The 12820-nt window shown below is 46.1% G+C and overlaps 1 protein-coding gene across 2 annotated transcripts in view; it reads left to right on the top strand.

The window, feature by feature from the left end:
- The window catches only part of LOC138799479 (gastrula zinc finger protein XlCGF53.1-like), a 36843-nt gene extending 27946 nt beyond the window's left edge, over nt 1–8897 (top strand). For both annotated transcript variants that reach the window (XM_069980716.1, XM_069980717.1), the window contains 5 exons: nt 1349–1437; nt 1517–1616; nt 1775–1866; nt 5497–5608; nt 8006–8897. In XM_069980716.1, the coding sequence (XP_069836817.1) occupies nt 1349–1437; nt 1517–1616; nt 1775–1866; nt 5497–5608; nt 8006–8781 (1169 nt within the window). In that variant the 3' untranslated portion in view covers nt 8782–8897. The remainder of the gene's footprint in view (nt 1–1348; nt 1438–1516; nt 1617–1774; nt 1867–5496; nt 5609–8005) is intronic.
- Nucleotides 8898–12820: the final 3923 nt, after the last annotated feature.

Raw genomic sequence — 12820 nt, 5'->3', positions numbered from 1 at the left:
AATTTATATTGTTACACATTTATATTCAAATCCATTGGTGTCAGAAAGTTATATAGATTTGTATTTTACTTCTATTTAAAAATCTCAAGTCTTCTAGTACTTATCAGCTGCTGTATATCCTGCAGGAATTGGTATATTCTTTCTACCTTTGTTTGTGACAGGAACTGTCCAAAGCGGTAAAGGTTTTCAATAGGGATTTGCTGCTGCTACAGACAGTTCCTGTCACAGCACTGCAAAGATGTCAACAACACTAAATATACACGTGTTATATTGACTAACAATCAAATATACACATGCTATATATTTCTTACAATCAACATTGTCAAGAAAATCTGATTTAAATATGACATGATTGTATGTTTGACAAATACGGCTTCTTTGCTTCTCCATAGTCATATCTCCCTAAGGTTACAAACCCACTTGGCGGGTCTGTAGCGAGTCTCCATGCTGCGTTTTTGCAGCGAGACTTGCTGCAGATCCCGGCCCTATGCTTTTAATGGCAGACAAACACGCAGCAGGGATGTACATCCCTGCTGCGAGTTTGTCTGCAGCCCTCCCCATTAACCCCCCGGCCGCCGGAGCTGATACTTCACCTGATCCCGGCTCCGGCGGTTCCCGATGTCTTCAGCAAGCCGGAGCGGGGACCAGGTGAAGTATATGCTCCAGCCAGCCGCCCGCAGCCCCGGCCGCCCGATCACCCCCCCGCAGCCCCGGCCGCCCGATCGCCCCCCGCAGCACTGATCGCACGCCCCCCCGCAGTACCGATCGCTTACACGCCCCCCTGCAGCCCCGGCCGCTCGATCGGGTGGGCGTGCGATCGGTGCTGCGGGGGGGCGTGCGATCGGTGCTGCGGGGGGGCGATCGGGCGACCGGGGCTGCGGGGGGGGCGTGCGATCGGGCGGCCGGGGCTGCGGGCGGCTGGCTGGAGCATATACTTCACCTGGTCCCCGCTCCGGCTTGCTGAAGACATCGGGAACCGCCGGAGCCGGGATCAGGTGAAGTATCAGCTCCGGCGGCCGGGGGGTTAATGGGGAGGGCTGCAGACAAACTTGCAGCAGGGATGTACATCCCTGCTGCTTGTTTGTCTGCCATTAAAAGTATAGGGCCGGGATCTGCAGCGATTCTCGCTGCAAAAACGCAGCATGGAGACTCGCTGCAGACCCGCCAAGTGGGTTTGTAACCTTAAGAAATATATTTGGGACATATTTGGCCCTAGCTGGATATGGTCTTTTCCTTTCCTAAAGGGATTGAATGAGATTAGAAAAAACCTAATTGCTTTCTTCCAGAAAAAGCGCAATTCCTGTCTAATGGACTGTGTACTCATTCACTGTGTGTGTGATTCCTACAGTTGAATCCCGTAAAAGAAATCCATCAGGAAAATGTTATAATTCTAAGGATTGTCCAAAAAAATCACGCTGTATCTCCCAGGCACATCAGGTAAATGGGGTTAAGTCTTCAGTTAACCTGTTTATAATGTAACATAATTACGCATTCTTCTATGTTTTTGGTTATTCAGGTTGAAGACCTGAAGATTATCAAAGTTGAAATGCTAGATGATGAAGAGGAGATGTATGGCAGGAGCAATTCGCTCTGTGAGCAGGGAGAGATCGGCCTAGGTTAGTAGTACAGAGTTCAGCCATTATAACAGAATACAGGGATACAGAAGAGTTCACTCTTCATTGACTTTCTCTGTATGTGTGATTTAAAAAAAAAAAAAAAAGAATATCCCTGAAGTGTTAATTGGTAATCAATCACTGGTGTTTGTCATCTACAGATGGATCCATTGAAAGAACTCTACCAAGGGATGATTCCAGTCCGCTGTGTTTCCAGGATTCTCCAGAGGAAGATCCCAGTGATGATCATCAGGTAGATCTCATTGAGATCACTACTAACCCTCTGGGGCTGTACAGTAAGGAGGGGTGCAAAGTGCACCCCTCCTTACAGTACAGGAGCAGGGAATCCCCTCATTAAGCCAGGATTCCCTGCCCTATGGGGTTTCCGACTCAGAAGCAGAAAGCTTCTGCTTCTGAGCGGGATATTTAAAATCCCCGCACAGAGGTTACAGTCTGGCACCCAGGGGCTTAACCCCCTGGGAGTCAGACTGTTCTGGCACTGCACCTGCACCAGTAAAGAGTGGGTTAAGTGCCCCCTTCTTCGCTGGGGCAGATGCAGTGCGCTCTCCATTGGGGGGGGGGGGGCAGGGCTTACCGAGACATACCAGGATTGCAAGCAACTCTGGAGTAAGCAGCAGGTAACCCACAGCCCCTACCATCACCCCCTCCCCCACCATGGAGAGCTCACTTCATCTGCCCCAGCAAGGAAGGGGGCACTTAACCCACTTCCTTGCTGTTGCAGGTGCAGTGCCAGAACAGTCTGACTCCCAGGGGGTTAAGTCCCTGGGAGCCAGACTGTAACTCCCATGCCCATGCTGGAGGTCACCCAGCTTTCCCAGGATTCTGTAAGGGTTAATCTTACAGGATGGTGGGAAAGCTGGGTGACCTCCAGCATGGGCATGGGAGTTACAGTGTGGCTCCCAGGGACTTAACCCCTTACTTGCTGTTTGTTTTTGCTTGTGTTTTCTCTTTTTGTTTTTCAGATACCAGCATGCAGAGGATTACATTGGATTCGTTTGGACTACGTCGATGACCAGCGGACTTTAATGTGTGGGGGTGTTTTTATTTGAATAAAACAATTTCCTAGGTGTGTTGTGTTTTCTTTCATTAATTTACAGACTTAGTAGTGGAAGCTGTCTGATAGCTGGAATCCATTAGTCAGGACTTAGTGTTAGCCGGTATAAAATAGCTAACACTGCCAGCAGGGGTACTGGGAAGAGCTGGGTGCCAGTAGTCCCGGAGCATCAGAAATTGGGGCTCCTGGACTGGGCGGTAGCAGGCTGGTCAATAAATAAATGGCCCTTCCCACCCTGGTACTATTAAGCTGCTGCTGTTTGGTTGTAAATCTGGTCAAAAAGCAAGCAGCAGCAGCCTAGTAGTACCAGGGTGGGAAGGGCCATTTATTTTGGCCCTCCTCAGCCTAATAATGCTAGCCTGCTACCGCCAGTCCTGGAGCACCAATTTTGACGCTCTCCGGGACTACTTGCACCTGGCTCTTCCCAGTACCCCTGGTGGCATTGGGTACTGGGGTAATAATGGGGAGGGTTAGTTATAGCCATTTTATACCAGCCAACACTAAGTCCCGACTTAGTAGTGGAAGCTGTCTGATCCATTACTAAGTCTGTAAACTAATGAAAGAAAACACAACACACCTACAAATTTTTTCAATTCAAATACAAACACCCCCACACCCCTCATTGACTATTTTATTGTACATTAAAATCCGCTGGTCATTGATCTAGTCCAAATGAATCCAATGTAGTCCTCTGCATGCCAGTATCTGAAAAAAGAAAGGGAAGAGAAAATGCCCATTACCTAGGAGGCAAACCATGGGAGTTACAGTGAGACTATTTAGAGACAATTCTGAGACAAACAAATCTGCACCACAGAAATTAGACCAGGCTTATCCCTGATAGTAAATTGCACTTTAACCCTTAGGGGACACAGCCAGTTTTCTTTTTTGCATTTTCGTTTTTCCCTCCTCGTGTATATAAGGCCATAGCGCCTGCATTTTTCCACCTAGAGACCCAAATGAGCCCTTATTTTTTGCGCAACTAATTGTACTTTGCTATGGCAGATGTAATTTTTGCCTAAAATGTGCCGGGAAACCAGAAAAAAATTATATGTGTGGTGAAATTGAAAAAAAAAAATGTTTTTTTTTTTATTTGGGGGGGGGGGTTGTTTTTACTATGTTCGCCCTGGGGTAAAACTGACTCGTTATATATGTTCCTTAAGTTGTTACGATTACAACGATATGTAACATGTATAACTTTTATTTGATTTGATGGCTTGTAAAAAATTAAAACCTTTTAAAGAAAATATATGTTCCTTAAAATCGCTCCATTCCCAGGCTTATAGCGCTTTTATCCTTTGGTCTATGGGTCTGTGTCAGGTGTCATTTTTTGCGCCATGATGTGATCTTTCTATCGGTACCTTGATTGCGCATATATGACTTTTTGATCGCTTTTTATTACAATTATTCTGGATTTGATGCGACCAAAAATGCGCAATTTTGCACTTTTGGGATTTTTTTGCGCTGACGCCGTTTACCGTGTGAGATCAGGAATGTGATTCATTAATAGTTCGGGCGATTACGCACGCGGCGATAGCAAACATGTTTGTTTATTAATTTATTTATTTATTTTTATTTATAAAATGGGGAAAGGGGGGTGATTCAGACTTTTATTAGGGGAGGGGATTTTGTGTTATTAAAAATACATTTTTCTTTTACTTTACACATATACTAGAAGCCCCCCTGGGGGACTTCTAGTATATGCACTCTGATCTCTCATAGAGATCCATGCAGTATAGTTATACTGCATGAATCCATGAGATCGGTGTTCTATTACTTTTGGCTGCTGCAGCCAAAAGTAATAGAATGCCGAGCCGGGATCAGCGCCATTATGGAGCAGACCCCGGCCCGGTATGGATGCAGGGATCGCCCCCCCGCAATCGCGCCGCAGGGGGGCGATCCCCCCACTAGACCACCAGGGATGTATAAAAGCAAGTACTTAGAAGCAGCTGTCAACTTTGACAGCTGCTTCTAAGTACTTAATTAGCGGGCACGGCGATCGGACCGTGCCCGCTAACAGCCGCGAGCCCGGGCTACATGCGGCACCCGGTATCGCGGCAGTTCAGAGGGGGGTCGCCGCGCGACCCCCCTCTGAACTCCCATAGCGGCACGAGGACGTTAAATAACGTCCTGGTGCAGCTATGGGTTAAATAGACCATTCTATTCTTGCCAAAGCAGAAATAGACCGCACCTAGAAAAATCCCCTGTTGATAAATTTCCCCTTTTGTCTTTATCTAGTGTTTATTTTAAAAAAAAAAGTCATTTTATGTTTCTAAAACACAATTTCACTTTAATAAAGAAGTCTGGCAGTTACATCCCCGGCTCCAGCGCAGAGGTCAGCTGTCCTCCCGTTCACCGGGCGCTTCCTGGTGTGAACTGGGACCCAGGATGTCCCGTGTCAGGCTTGCTCAACCAGTCAGCGGCTAGATGGGTCCTCGCGCAGACCAGGAAGCGACCAGCAAACCAGAGACCAGTCGGGGAGGAAACTGCCTGTTAGGTTCGGCCACCTGCAGTTCTTAAAAAATTATGGACTCTGGATTTCTCCTTTTATGTTTCAAAAAATGTCAGTCTCCTAGCATGTATTTTGGCCAAAATCTTTTCAAAAATTGTCTAAAGAATTATAAAGAATATAAAACAAATGTCTAAATGATAATTAATACTGAAAATGCCAGAAGGCAGAAGAAACCTGAAGGTATCAGGTATTTATTGCCTTTAAAATAAACATGTTTGTGATTGATTTTATGATGCTGAATAAACATCCTAAACTGTGTGCTCATAGCCTAATGCTCCTGTTGGTTATGGTCCATTTAGGATGAAGACCAAATGGATATTAACGTGTGTACTGTGGGAGAAGGCAATGAGACCTATGTGAGGGCGGGTCACAATTATATGGAGGAGGAAATTCCTGCAGATTTTAGCCCAAGTGAGTAACCGTCACTAAATACAGAAAAGATATTTTTTTTCTACTTGGCTGACCCTATTTCCTCCATCTTGTGTACTGGTATTCCCTGTTCAGCCCACAAGGTACCCATCTTTTGTAGGTAAAGTGTACCTCTGATTTGTTTTTTGTTTTTTTTTCTCTCTCTAATGTATATCCATTTCAAATTTGGGGTTTGAACAATCCCAACTGCACCCAAGGCTACTATTGCCCCTCTTAATTGTTCCACTGATAACAGGGGGGCAGTACTGCCCACTTTGGGAAGCACTGCATTAGATGGTTGACCAATTCTGCCAACTTTAACTTTAATCAGGAATACCCTTCCATAGGAGTCAAACAAAAGGATTATCCAGGCTTAGAAAAACATGCCCACTTTTCTCCATAACCAGCACCACTCTTGTCCTCAGGGTGGGTTCACACTACAGAATTCTCGCGGATAAACTCCGCGGAATTCCGTCAGCTGTCCGCACGCCTTTCCGCCGGCTCCGTAGACACCATCCTATGGGCCGGCTGATTCCGCATTCCGCCAAAAGAAGTGACATGTGCAGCAGCAGGCTGGGCGTGTGTGCGCTATGGCTGCAGCAGGCTGTGTGTGTGTGTGTGTGTGTGCGCTATGGCTGCAGCAGGCTGTGTGTGTGTGTGTGTGTGTGTGTGCTCTATGGCTGCAGCAGGCTGTGTGTGTGTGTGTGTGTGTGTGCACTATGGCTGCAGCAGGCTGTGTGTGTGTGCACTATGGCTGCAGCAGGCTGTGCGTGTGTGCGCCATGGCTGCAGCAGGCTGTGCGTGTGTGCGCTATGGCTGCAGCAGGCTTTGTGTGCTATAGCTGCAGCAGGCTGCGCGTGTGTGTGTGTGTGCGCGTGCGCTATGGCTGCAGCAGGCTGTGTGTGTGTGTGTGTGTGTGTGTGTGTGTGCGCTATGGCTGCAGCAGGCTGTGTGTGTGTGTGCGCACTATGACTGCAGCAGGCTGGGTTTGTGCACTATGGCTGCAGCAGGCTGTGTGTGTGTGTACGTGCTATGGCTGCAGCAGGCTGTGTGTGTGTGCGCTATGGCTGCAGCAGGCTGTGTGTGTGTGCGCTATGGCTGCAGCAGGCTCTGTGTGTGTGCGCTATGGCTGCAGCAGGCTGTGTGTGTGTGTGTGCGCGCGCGTGCTCTGGCTGCAGCAGGCTGTGTGTGTTTCTGCTATGGCTGCAACAGGCTGTTTGTCTGTGCACTATGGCTTTTGCAGGCATTGTGTGTGTGCGCACTATGGCTGCAGCAGGCTGTGTGTGTTAGAGAGAGAGACAGAAATGAAAGGGGTAGTCTGGGCATCAGTGGAAAATCCAGGGAAGACAGGGGTTTGGGATCATAATAAAGAATTCCTATTTACCTGTCCCTGTGCCCCCACAATGCAATGTGCTCCAAATCCTGTGATGTCATGGCCCCCCAGAAATGCCCGCTCAGCCAATCAGTGAGGCGGGACACAGCTGTAGTTACTGACTGGTTGAGTGGGTAGTTCCTGTGGGGCTGCAATAGAGACCTGATAAATCTGGACCTATGGCTGACACCCCTATATCACCATGGATGACCTCTCTATATTACTGTGACCCCCTCTATATCAGTATGGATCACCCCTCAATGTCACTATATGTGACCTCAATATCACTATGGCTGACCCCTATACCACAGAGTCAAAGTCGGGAGTTGGAGTCTTAATAAGATTCAGGAGTCTGAGCCGGAGCTGCTGTTTACCGACTCCATAGCCCTGTGTGTAATACTTCATACTGCCTGGAAACAGGGGTGGTTGTGGTGGTGGTTTTGCAAGAAAGTAGCTGTGCTTTTTAAAATCCTGGATAACCCATTTAATAATTTTTTAGAAGCTCAAACAAGATCCCTACAATCATGAACAAAATACAAAGATACAAGGAAAATAAGAAGTTCTTTTGTTGTAGTTAATAAGAAAAATATAGGCAATACATTTTCCTGGAGGCTAAGGCCGGGTTCACACTGCATTTTTGCAGTCCCTTTAACATATCTGTTTTTAAATGCTTACTTTTAACAGACACAAAAAAATGTTTTAGTCTACGGAAAAAAAAGGGAAAAACGCATCCTGTTTTTATTTATTTTTTTTTTCTAAAAAAAAAAAAAAAAAAAAAAGGATCAAAAGTTTTTTTTTTTTTTTTGTTCTTTTTTGTTTAGCATACACAAAAACATGGTTCACCACGTCTGTGTACGTTTAAAAGTAACCATTTAAGATTGGTAATGTCAAACCATGGGTACGTTAAGCAGACTGCAAAAACCCAGTGTGAACCCAGCCTAAGATGTAACTTTTATTATTCATATTTTTTTTAACTATTTATCCAATAAGAATCTCAGTGCAATAACTTTTGCTGAACTACCTTGCAGGTAGACACAGGAGCAGCAGTATGTTGAAGGGACGTCTAGGTGCGTATTCACACTTTGGAGCAAAAGAGGTGAACATCACAGGACACTTTCAAAATCATTTTACACCCAATATGCACTCTTTCGTTCGTGGCTTAGATGTGTTATATGACCCCACCATGCATGGAAGCTTTTCCTCTGATCCATCAGGTATCATTAACCACAGTTCAATCCACCTAAATAATACAATATATCCTCATAGTGATTTTACACTGGCAAATAATCCTGTCATGAAATCATTTCCATGCCCTGAGTGTGGAAAACATTTTCGATATAAATGGCATCTTAACAAACATCTGAGAATTCACAGAGGTGACAAACCATATACGTGCTACGAATGTGGTCTCTGTTTTAAAGAGAAATTTAATCTCACCAATCATTTGAAGATTCATACGGGAGAGAAGCCATTCTTATGTTCCCAGTGTGAGAAAAGATTCTCCACAAAGTCCAACCTCCTTGAACATCTTCGAGTTCATACAGGAGAGAAGCCATTTCCATGTTCTGAATGCGGGAAATGTTTCAAGAATAAATCTCATCTGGTGGAGCATCAGAGGATTCACACAGGGGAAAAACCATTTTCATGTTCTGAGTGTGGGAAAGGCTTTACCAGCAAATCAAGGCTTCTCAAGCATCTGCGGGTTCACACAGGGGAGAAGCCATTTTCCTGCTCTGAATGTAATAAAAGTTTTACCCAGAAGGCCCATCTCATTAGACATCAGAAAAGTCACAACCATTTATGAAGAAAGAAGCTGCCCTCTTCTGTTTATGTGATTGTTTTTGGACTGCTAAAAATAATTCTAGGTTTCAGTGGTTGTTCTGTAGGTCATTGTTAAGGTAATAAATATTTTTATACTGACTCTTGTGGAAAGGAATATTTTTTTGTACAATTGCTGAACCAACTGGTCAGGTGTAGTGAAGGTCATATGAAAATACAGGTCACGCTCCTACTAGAGATGAGCGAATTTGCCAAAGTTCAGGTTCGTATGAACCTGAACTATCGGCTTCTGATTCCCGCTGTCTGCAGCCTTGGTGAACAGGGTGGATACAGCCTTACGGATCGCCTGGAAAACTGGCATACAGCCTATGCCAATGTCTGTATCCCAGTTTCCGTAAGGCTGTATCCACCCTGTTCATGGAGGCTGCGGACAGCGGGAATCAGAAGCCGATAGTTCAGGTCTATACGAACCCAATCTTCGGCAAATTCGTTCATCTCTAGCTCCTACAGGGTTTTTTTTTTTTTTAATTTAAAGGGAAGCTAGAAGAATCTAACCTGCTGATTAAAAAAAAATTAAACTTCTTCAGAAGCATAAAGCATTACTTGCCTATCTATTCGAAACTATCATTTGTTTTTGGGGGTTTTGTTCTGTTTTGTGTTTCTGCACTTCCTGGTTGAGCAGTTGTATACAGTACTACAGGTTCCAAAATGCAATGCTTTCCCTCAGCTGGTCATCACAGTCCCCCACCCTGCCCATTCCCCGCCCAAATCTGTTGCAGAACATCTAGCCTGTGTTCACACATTGCAGTTTCATTGTGTTACTGGATTATTTGCAGTACTTTATCATTTTATTGTTGTCCCATCCATACAGGACGCTGTATTTTCTATCTGTAACACCACGCAGCACACTGTATTCTCTACCTGTAACACCACACAGCACGCTGTATTCTCTACCTGTTACACCACACAGCACGCTGTATTCTCTACCTGTTACACCACGCAGCACACTGTATTCTCTACCTGTAACACCACACATCAAGCTGTATTCTCTACCTGTAACACCACACATCAAGCTGTATTCTCTACCTGTAACACCACACAGCACGCTGTATTCTCTACCTGTAACATCGCAAAGCGCACTGTATTCTCTACCTGTAACACCACACAGTCAGAGCCGGTCAGAGATGGTGGATCACTCAGGGGATTGGGGGATCCCGCTAAGCCTCCTGTGACATCACGCCCTGCCCCCTGTCTGCATCATCATCCTGATCTCAGCAAACACACACTGTGAGACAGAGGCATGGAACATTTGTCTCCTAAGTGGGGATAGCAAAAGGAGCAGGTGACAATGTGGATTGGCACAGAGGCCATTTTTCTTCACTTCCTGGATTTCAAACAGCTACCAGTGTGGCAGAACCGCACAGATATGGTAATATGGTAGACACATCTATATAACTTTTAATAGAATTTTTTTTTCCTTATCTGGAGTTCCCCTTTAAGGTAGATTTCTTACCCTCATGCTTGGAGCCTTTTCTGTCATATTAGCAGTTTAATCCATATGCTGTTTAGGCATTTTGGTGCACTGGGGAAAACAGCGATGAGGATGAAGATGAGAAACTTACCTTTACCCTCAGTGTCCTTTGCAGAAACTGGATAAGATCTGCTTCTTCGTTTATACAAACCAAAAAGCAGCCCTGCAAAAGTTTTCCAAAGGTAGTAGTTCATCTGGATCCTTGATTTGCTGCCATTGATAAATTCTATTTTGAAGTTGTTATCCAGGATTAGAAAGACATAGCTGATATCATCCAAAAGCCGCCCCACACTTGTCCATGGGTTGTGTGTGGTATCATAACTCAGCTCTGTTCCATTCAATGGAACTGAGCCACAATTACACATACAAACTATACTATATGTTTTTGGAGGAAAACAGCTATACTTATGTAACCCTGGATATTTCACTTTAAAATACTGCATTCGCTCACAATGATAAAATGAAAAGAGACTGGATACAGTTGATATCATAGTTTATAAGTTCAAAATTCAGGATATTCTTAAAGAGAAACTATAATGGGGGTCTGGGTGATTTGGTATTTTACAGTAATGCAATGGCCTTAAGTGTTGTTGCATTACTGTACATATCTTGTTACTTTTATTGCCACTGTGAGTAGCTATAACAGTTTTTATTAACTGTCATGCGCTGGCACTTCTTTTTTTTTATTTTAATATTCTAAATTTTATTCAAATTTTTACATTTTTATACAACAATAGATGCTACTGGCGTCTCGCAGGGCGCAGAGGCACCTATACCCAGACATACAGAACCAATCATGGCTCCCATAAAGTAAAATAACATAACATGTCAAACATGGAATGTAAGATAGGTAGTGAGCTAGCGCTCAACCAGTACTCTAAAGGGTCTGGAGAAAGACGGGTTAAGGGGGGGGGGGGGGGTAAGGAGAGAGGGGGAAAGTGAGGAGGAGTTAGGCAAGGGAGGAAAGCGGAAAAAAGAAGAGGGGGCAGAGGAGCAAGCAGCTCCTCACTGAGCCAGCAGAGATCTGTATTCAGAGGAATCGGTGAACTGATCCCAGTAGAACCACGTCCGAAAGAACCGGGAGTTCCGGTCGTGGAGCTGAGCAGTCAGTGCCTCCATGTGTTTAATATCTTCCACTTTCCGGATCCATACTGCGAGGCTAGGAGGGTCTGGTTGGCGCCACAGAACAGGGATACAGGCCCGGGCAGCATTGGTCAGGTGTCGGAGAACTGAGGAATGATAACCTCCTCGCCGCAGTCCCTCCAGCAGTGTGGGGACACCTCAGGGAAAATCCGGTGGAAGCGGGAAGGAACCCGGTACCATTGGGAAAGGAGCTTGTAGCCCGCCTCCTGGATACGGGAGGAGATTGAGGAAGAATGTGAGCACTCGGTCCACCTGCGCTGTGGAGAAAGAGGTGTTCAGATCCTCTTCCCAGGCCAGGGTGGCTGATCCGGAGGGGAGCCCAACATGGCGTATAGAGTGGAAAGAGAATGTCGGAGAGGGCCAGAGCCCAAGCATAGAGATTCAAACTGAGTGAGTGTCCGGGCGAAACAAGAGGGCATGGGGAGGGTGAGGAGGAAGTGGTGAAGCTGAAGCGATCTCCAGAACCCCAAAGGGGTGGGGTCTGTCAGACCATTGAGATCGGAGAGCGAGGGCCATGTCGTACCCCTGAGGAAGAATTGAGCACGAAAGTAGCCAGCCCGGGACCACGCGCGGAAGCCAGTGTCTTCTACCCCCGGGCGAAAGAATGGGTTGTCTAGAATCGGGAACAGAGGGGAGGGGTGTTTATGAAAGACCCGGAGTGTCTGGGCAATGGTGGGATGGGAGCCCACGAAGCGGGATGAGGCCGGTAGCCAGGGTGCGGCCAGAAAAGACAGAGGAGCAATCGCCTTTTCCAGATCCACTCATAACTTTGTAGAGCAGTGGCGGTGCCAGTCCAATACTCTGGACAGGTGGGCAGCTACATAATATTGGTAGAGGTTAGGAAGACCAAGGCCTCCTCGTGATTTGGGGCGATACAAAACTGCCTTTGCTAGCTGTGGTTGTTTGTACGCCCATATGAATTTGGTGAGGAGTGAGGTAAGTTGCCTGAAGAACGACAAGGGCACCGCAACCGGGAGGGCCTGAAAGAGATACAGGAGACGGGGCAGGACATTCATTTTAAAGATAGCACATCGGCCAAACCAGGAAAAGGTGCCCTTGTGCCACTGTAGTCCCTCTCTATCGTATGAAGCATAGGTGAAAAATTCACCTTGTATAAATCAGACGTGGAAGGTGTGAGCTGAACCCCCAGATACTTGAGGGAAGTGCGGGACCAGCGGAAGGGAAAAGACACTTCAAGGGAGGAAATCACCTTGGTAGAAAGGGAGATATTGAGAGCCTCAGATTTTTGGAGATTAATTTTGTAGTTCGAGAAGGTTTAGTAAGGGGATAGTTCGCGCTGGCTCTTTTCAAAAGAGTGGGCGCATGACAGCTCTGTGGGATGTTCCCGCCATCTCCTGGGCTCTTCAGTTATAGAGCAATCTGCCGAGAT

This window comes from Dendropsophus ebraccatus, chromosome 8 (assembly GCF_027789765.1).
Source record: "Dendropsophus ebraccatus isolate aDenEbr1 chromosome 8, aDenEbr1.pat, whole genome shotgun sequence".
Lineage (NCBI taxonomy): Eukaryota > Metazoa > Chordata > Amphibia > Anura > Hylidae > Dendropsophus > Dendropsophus ebraccatus.
Note: the sequence above shows the minus strand (reverse complement) of the source record. Positions and strands in the feature narration are given on the sequence as shown.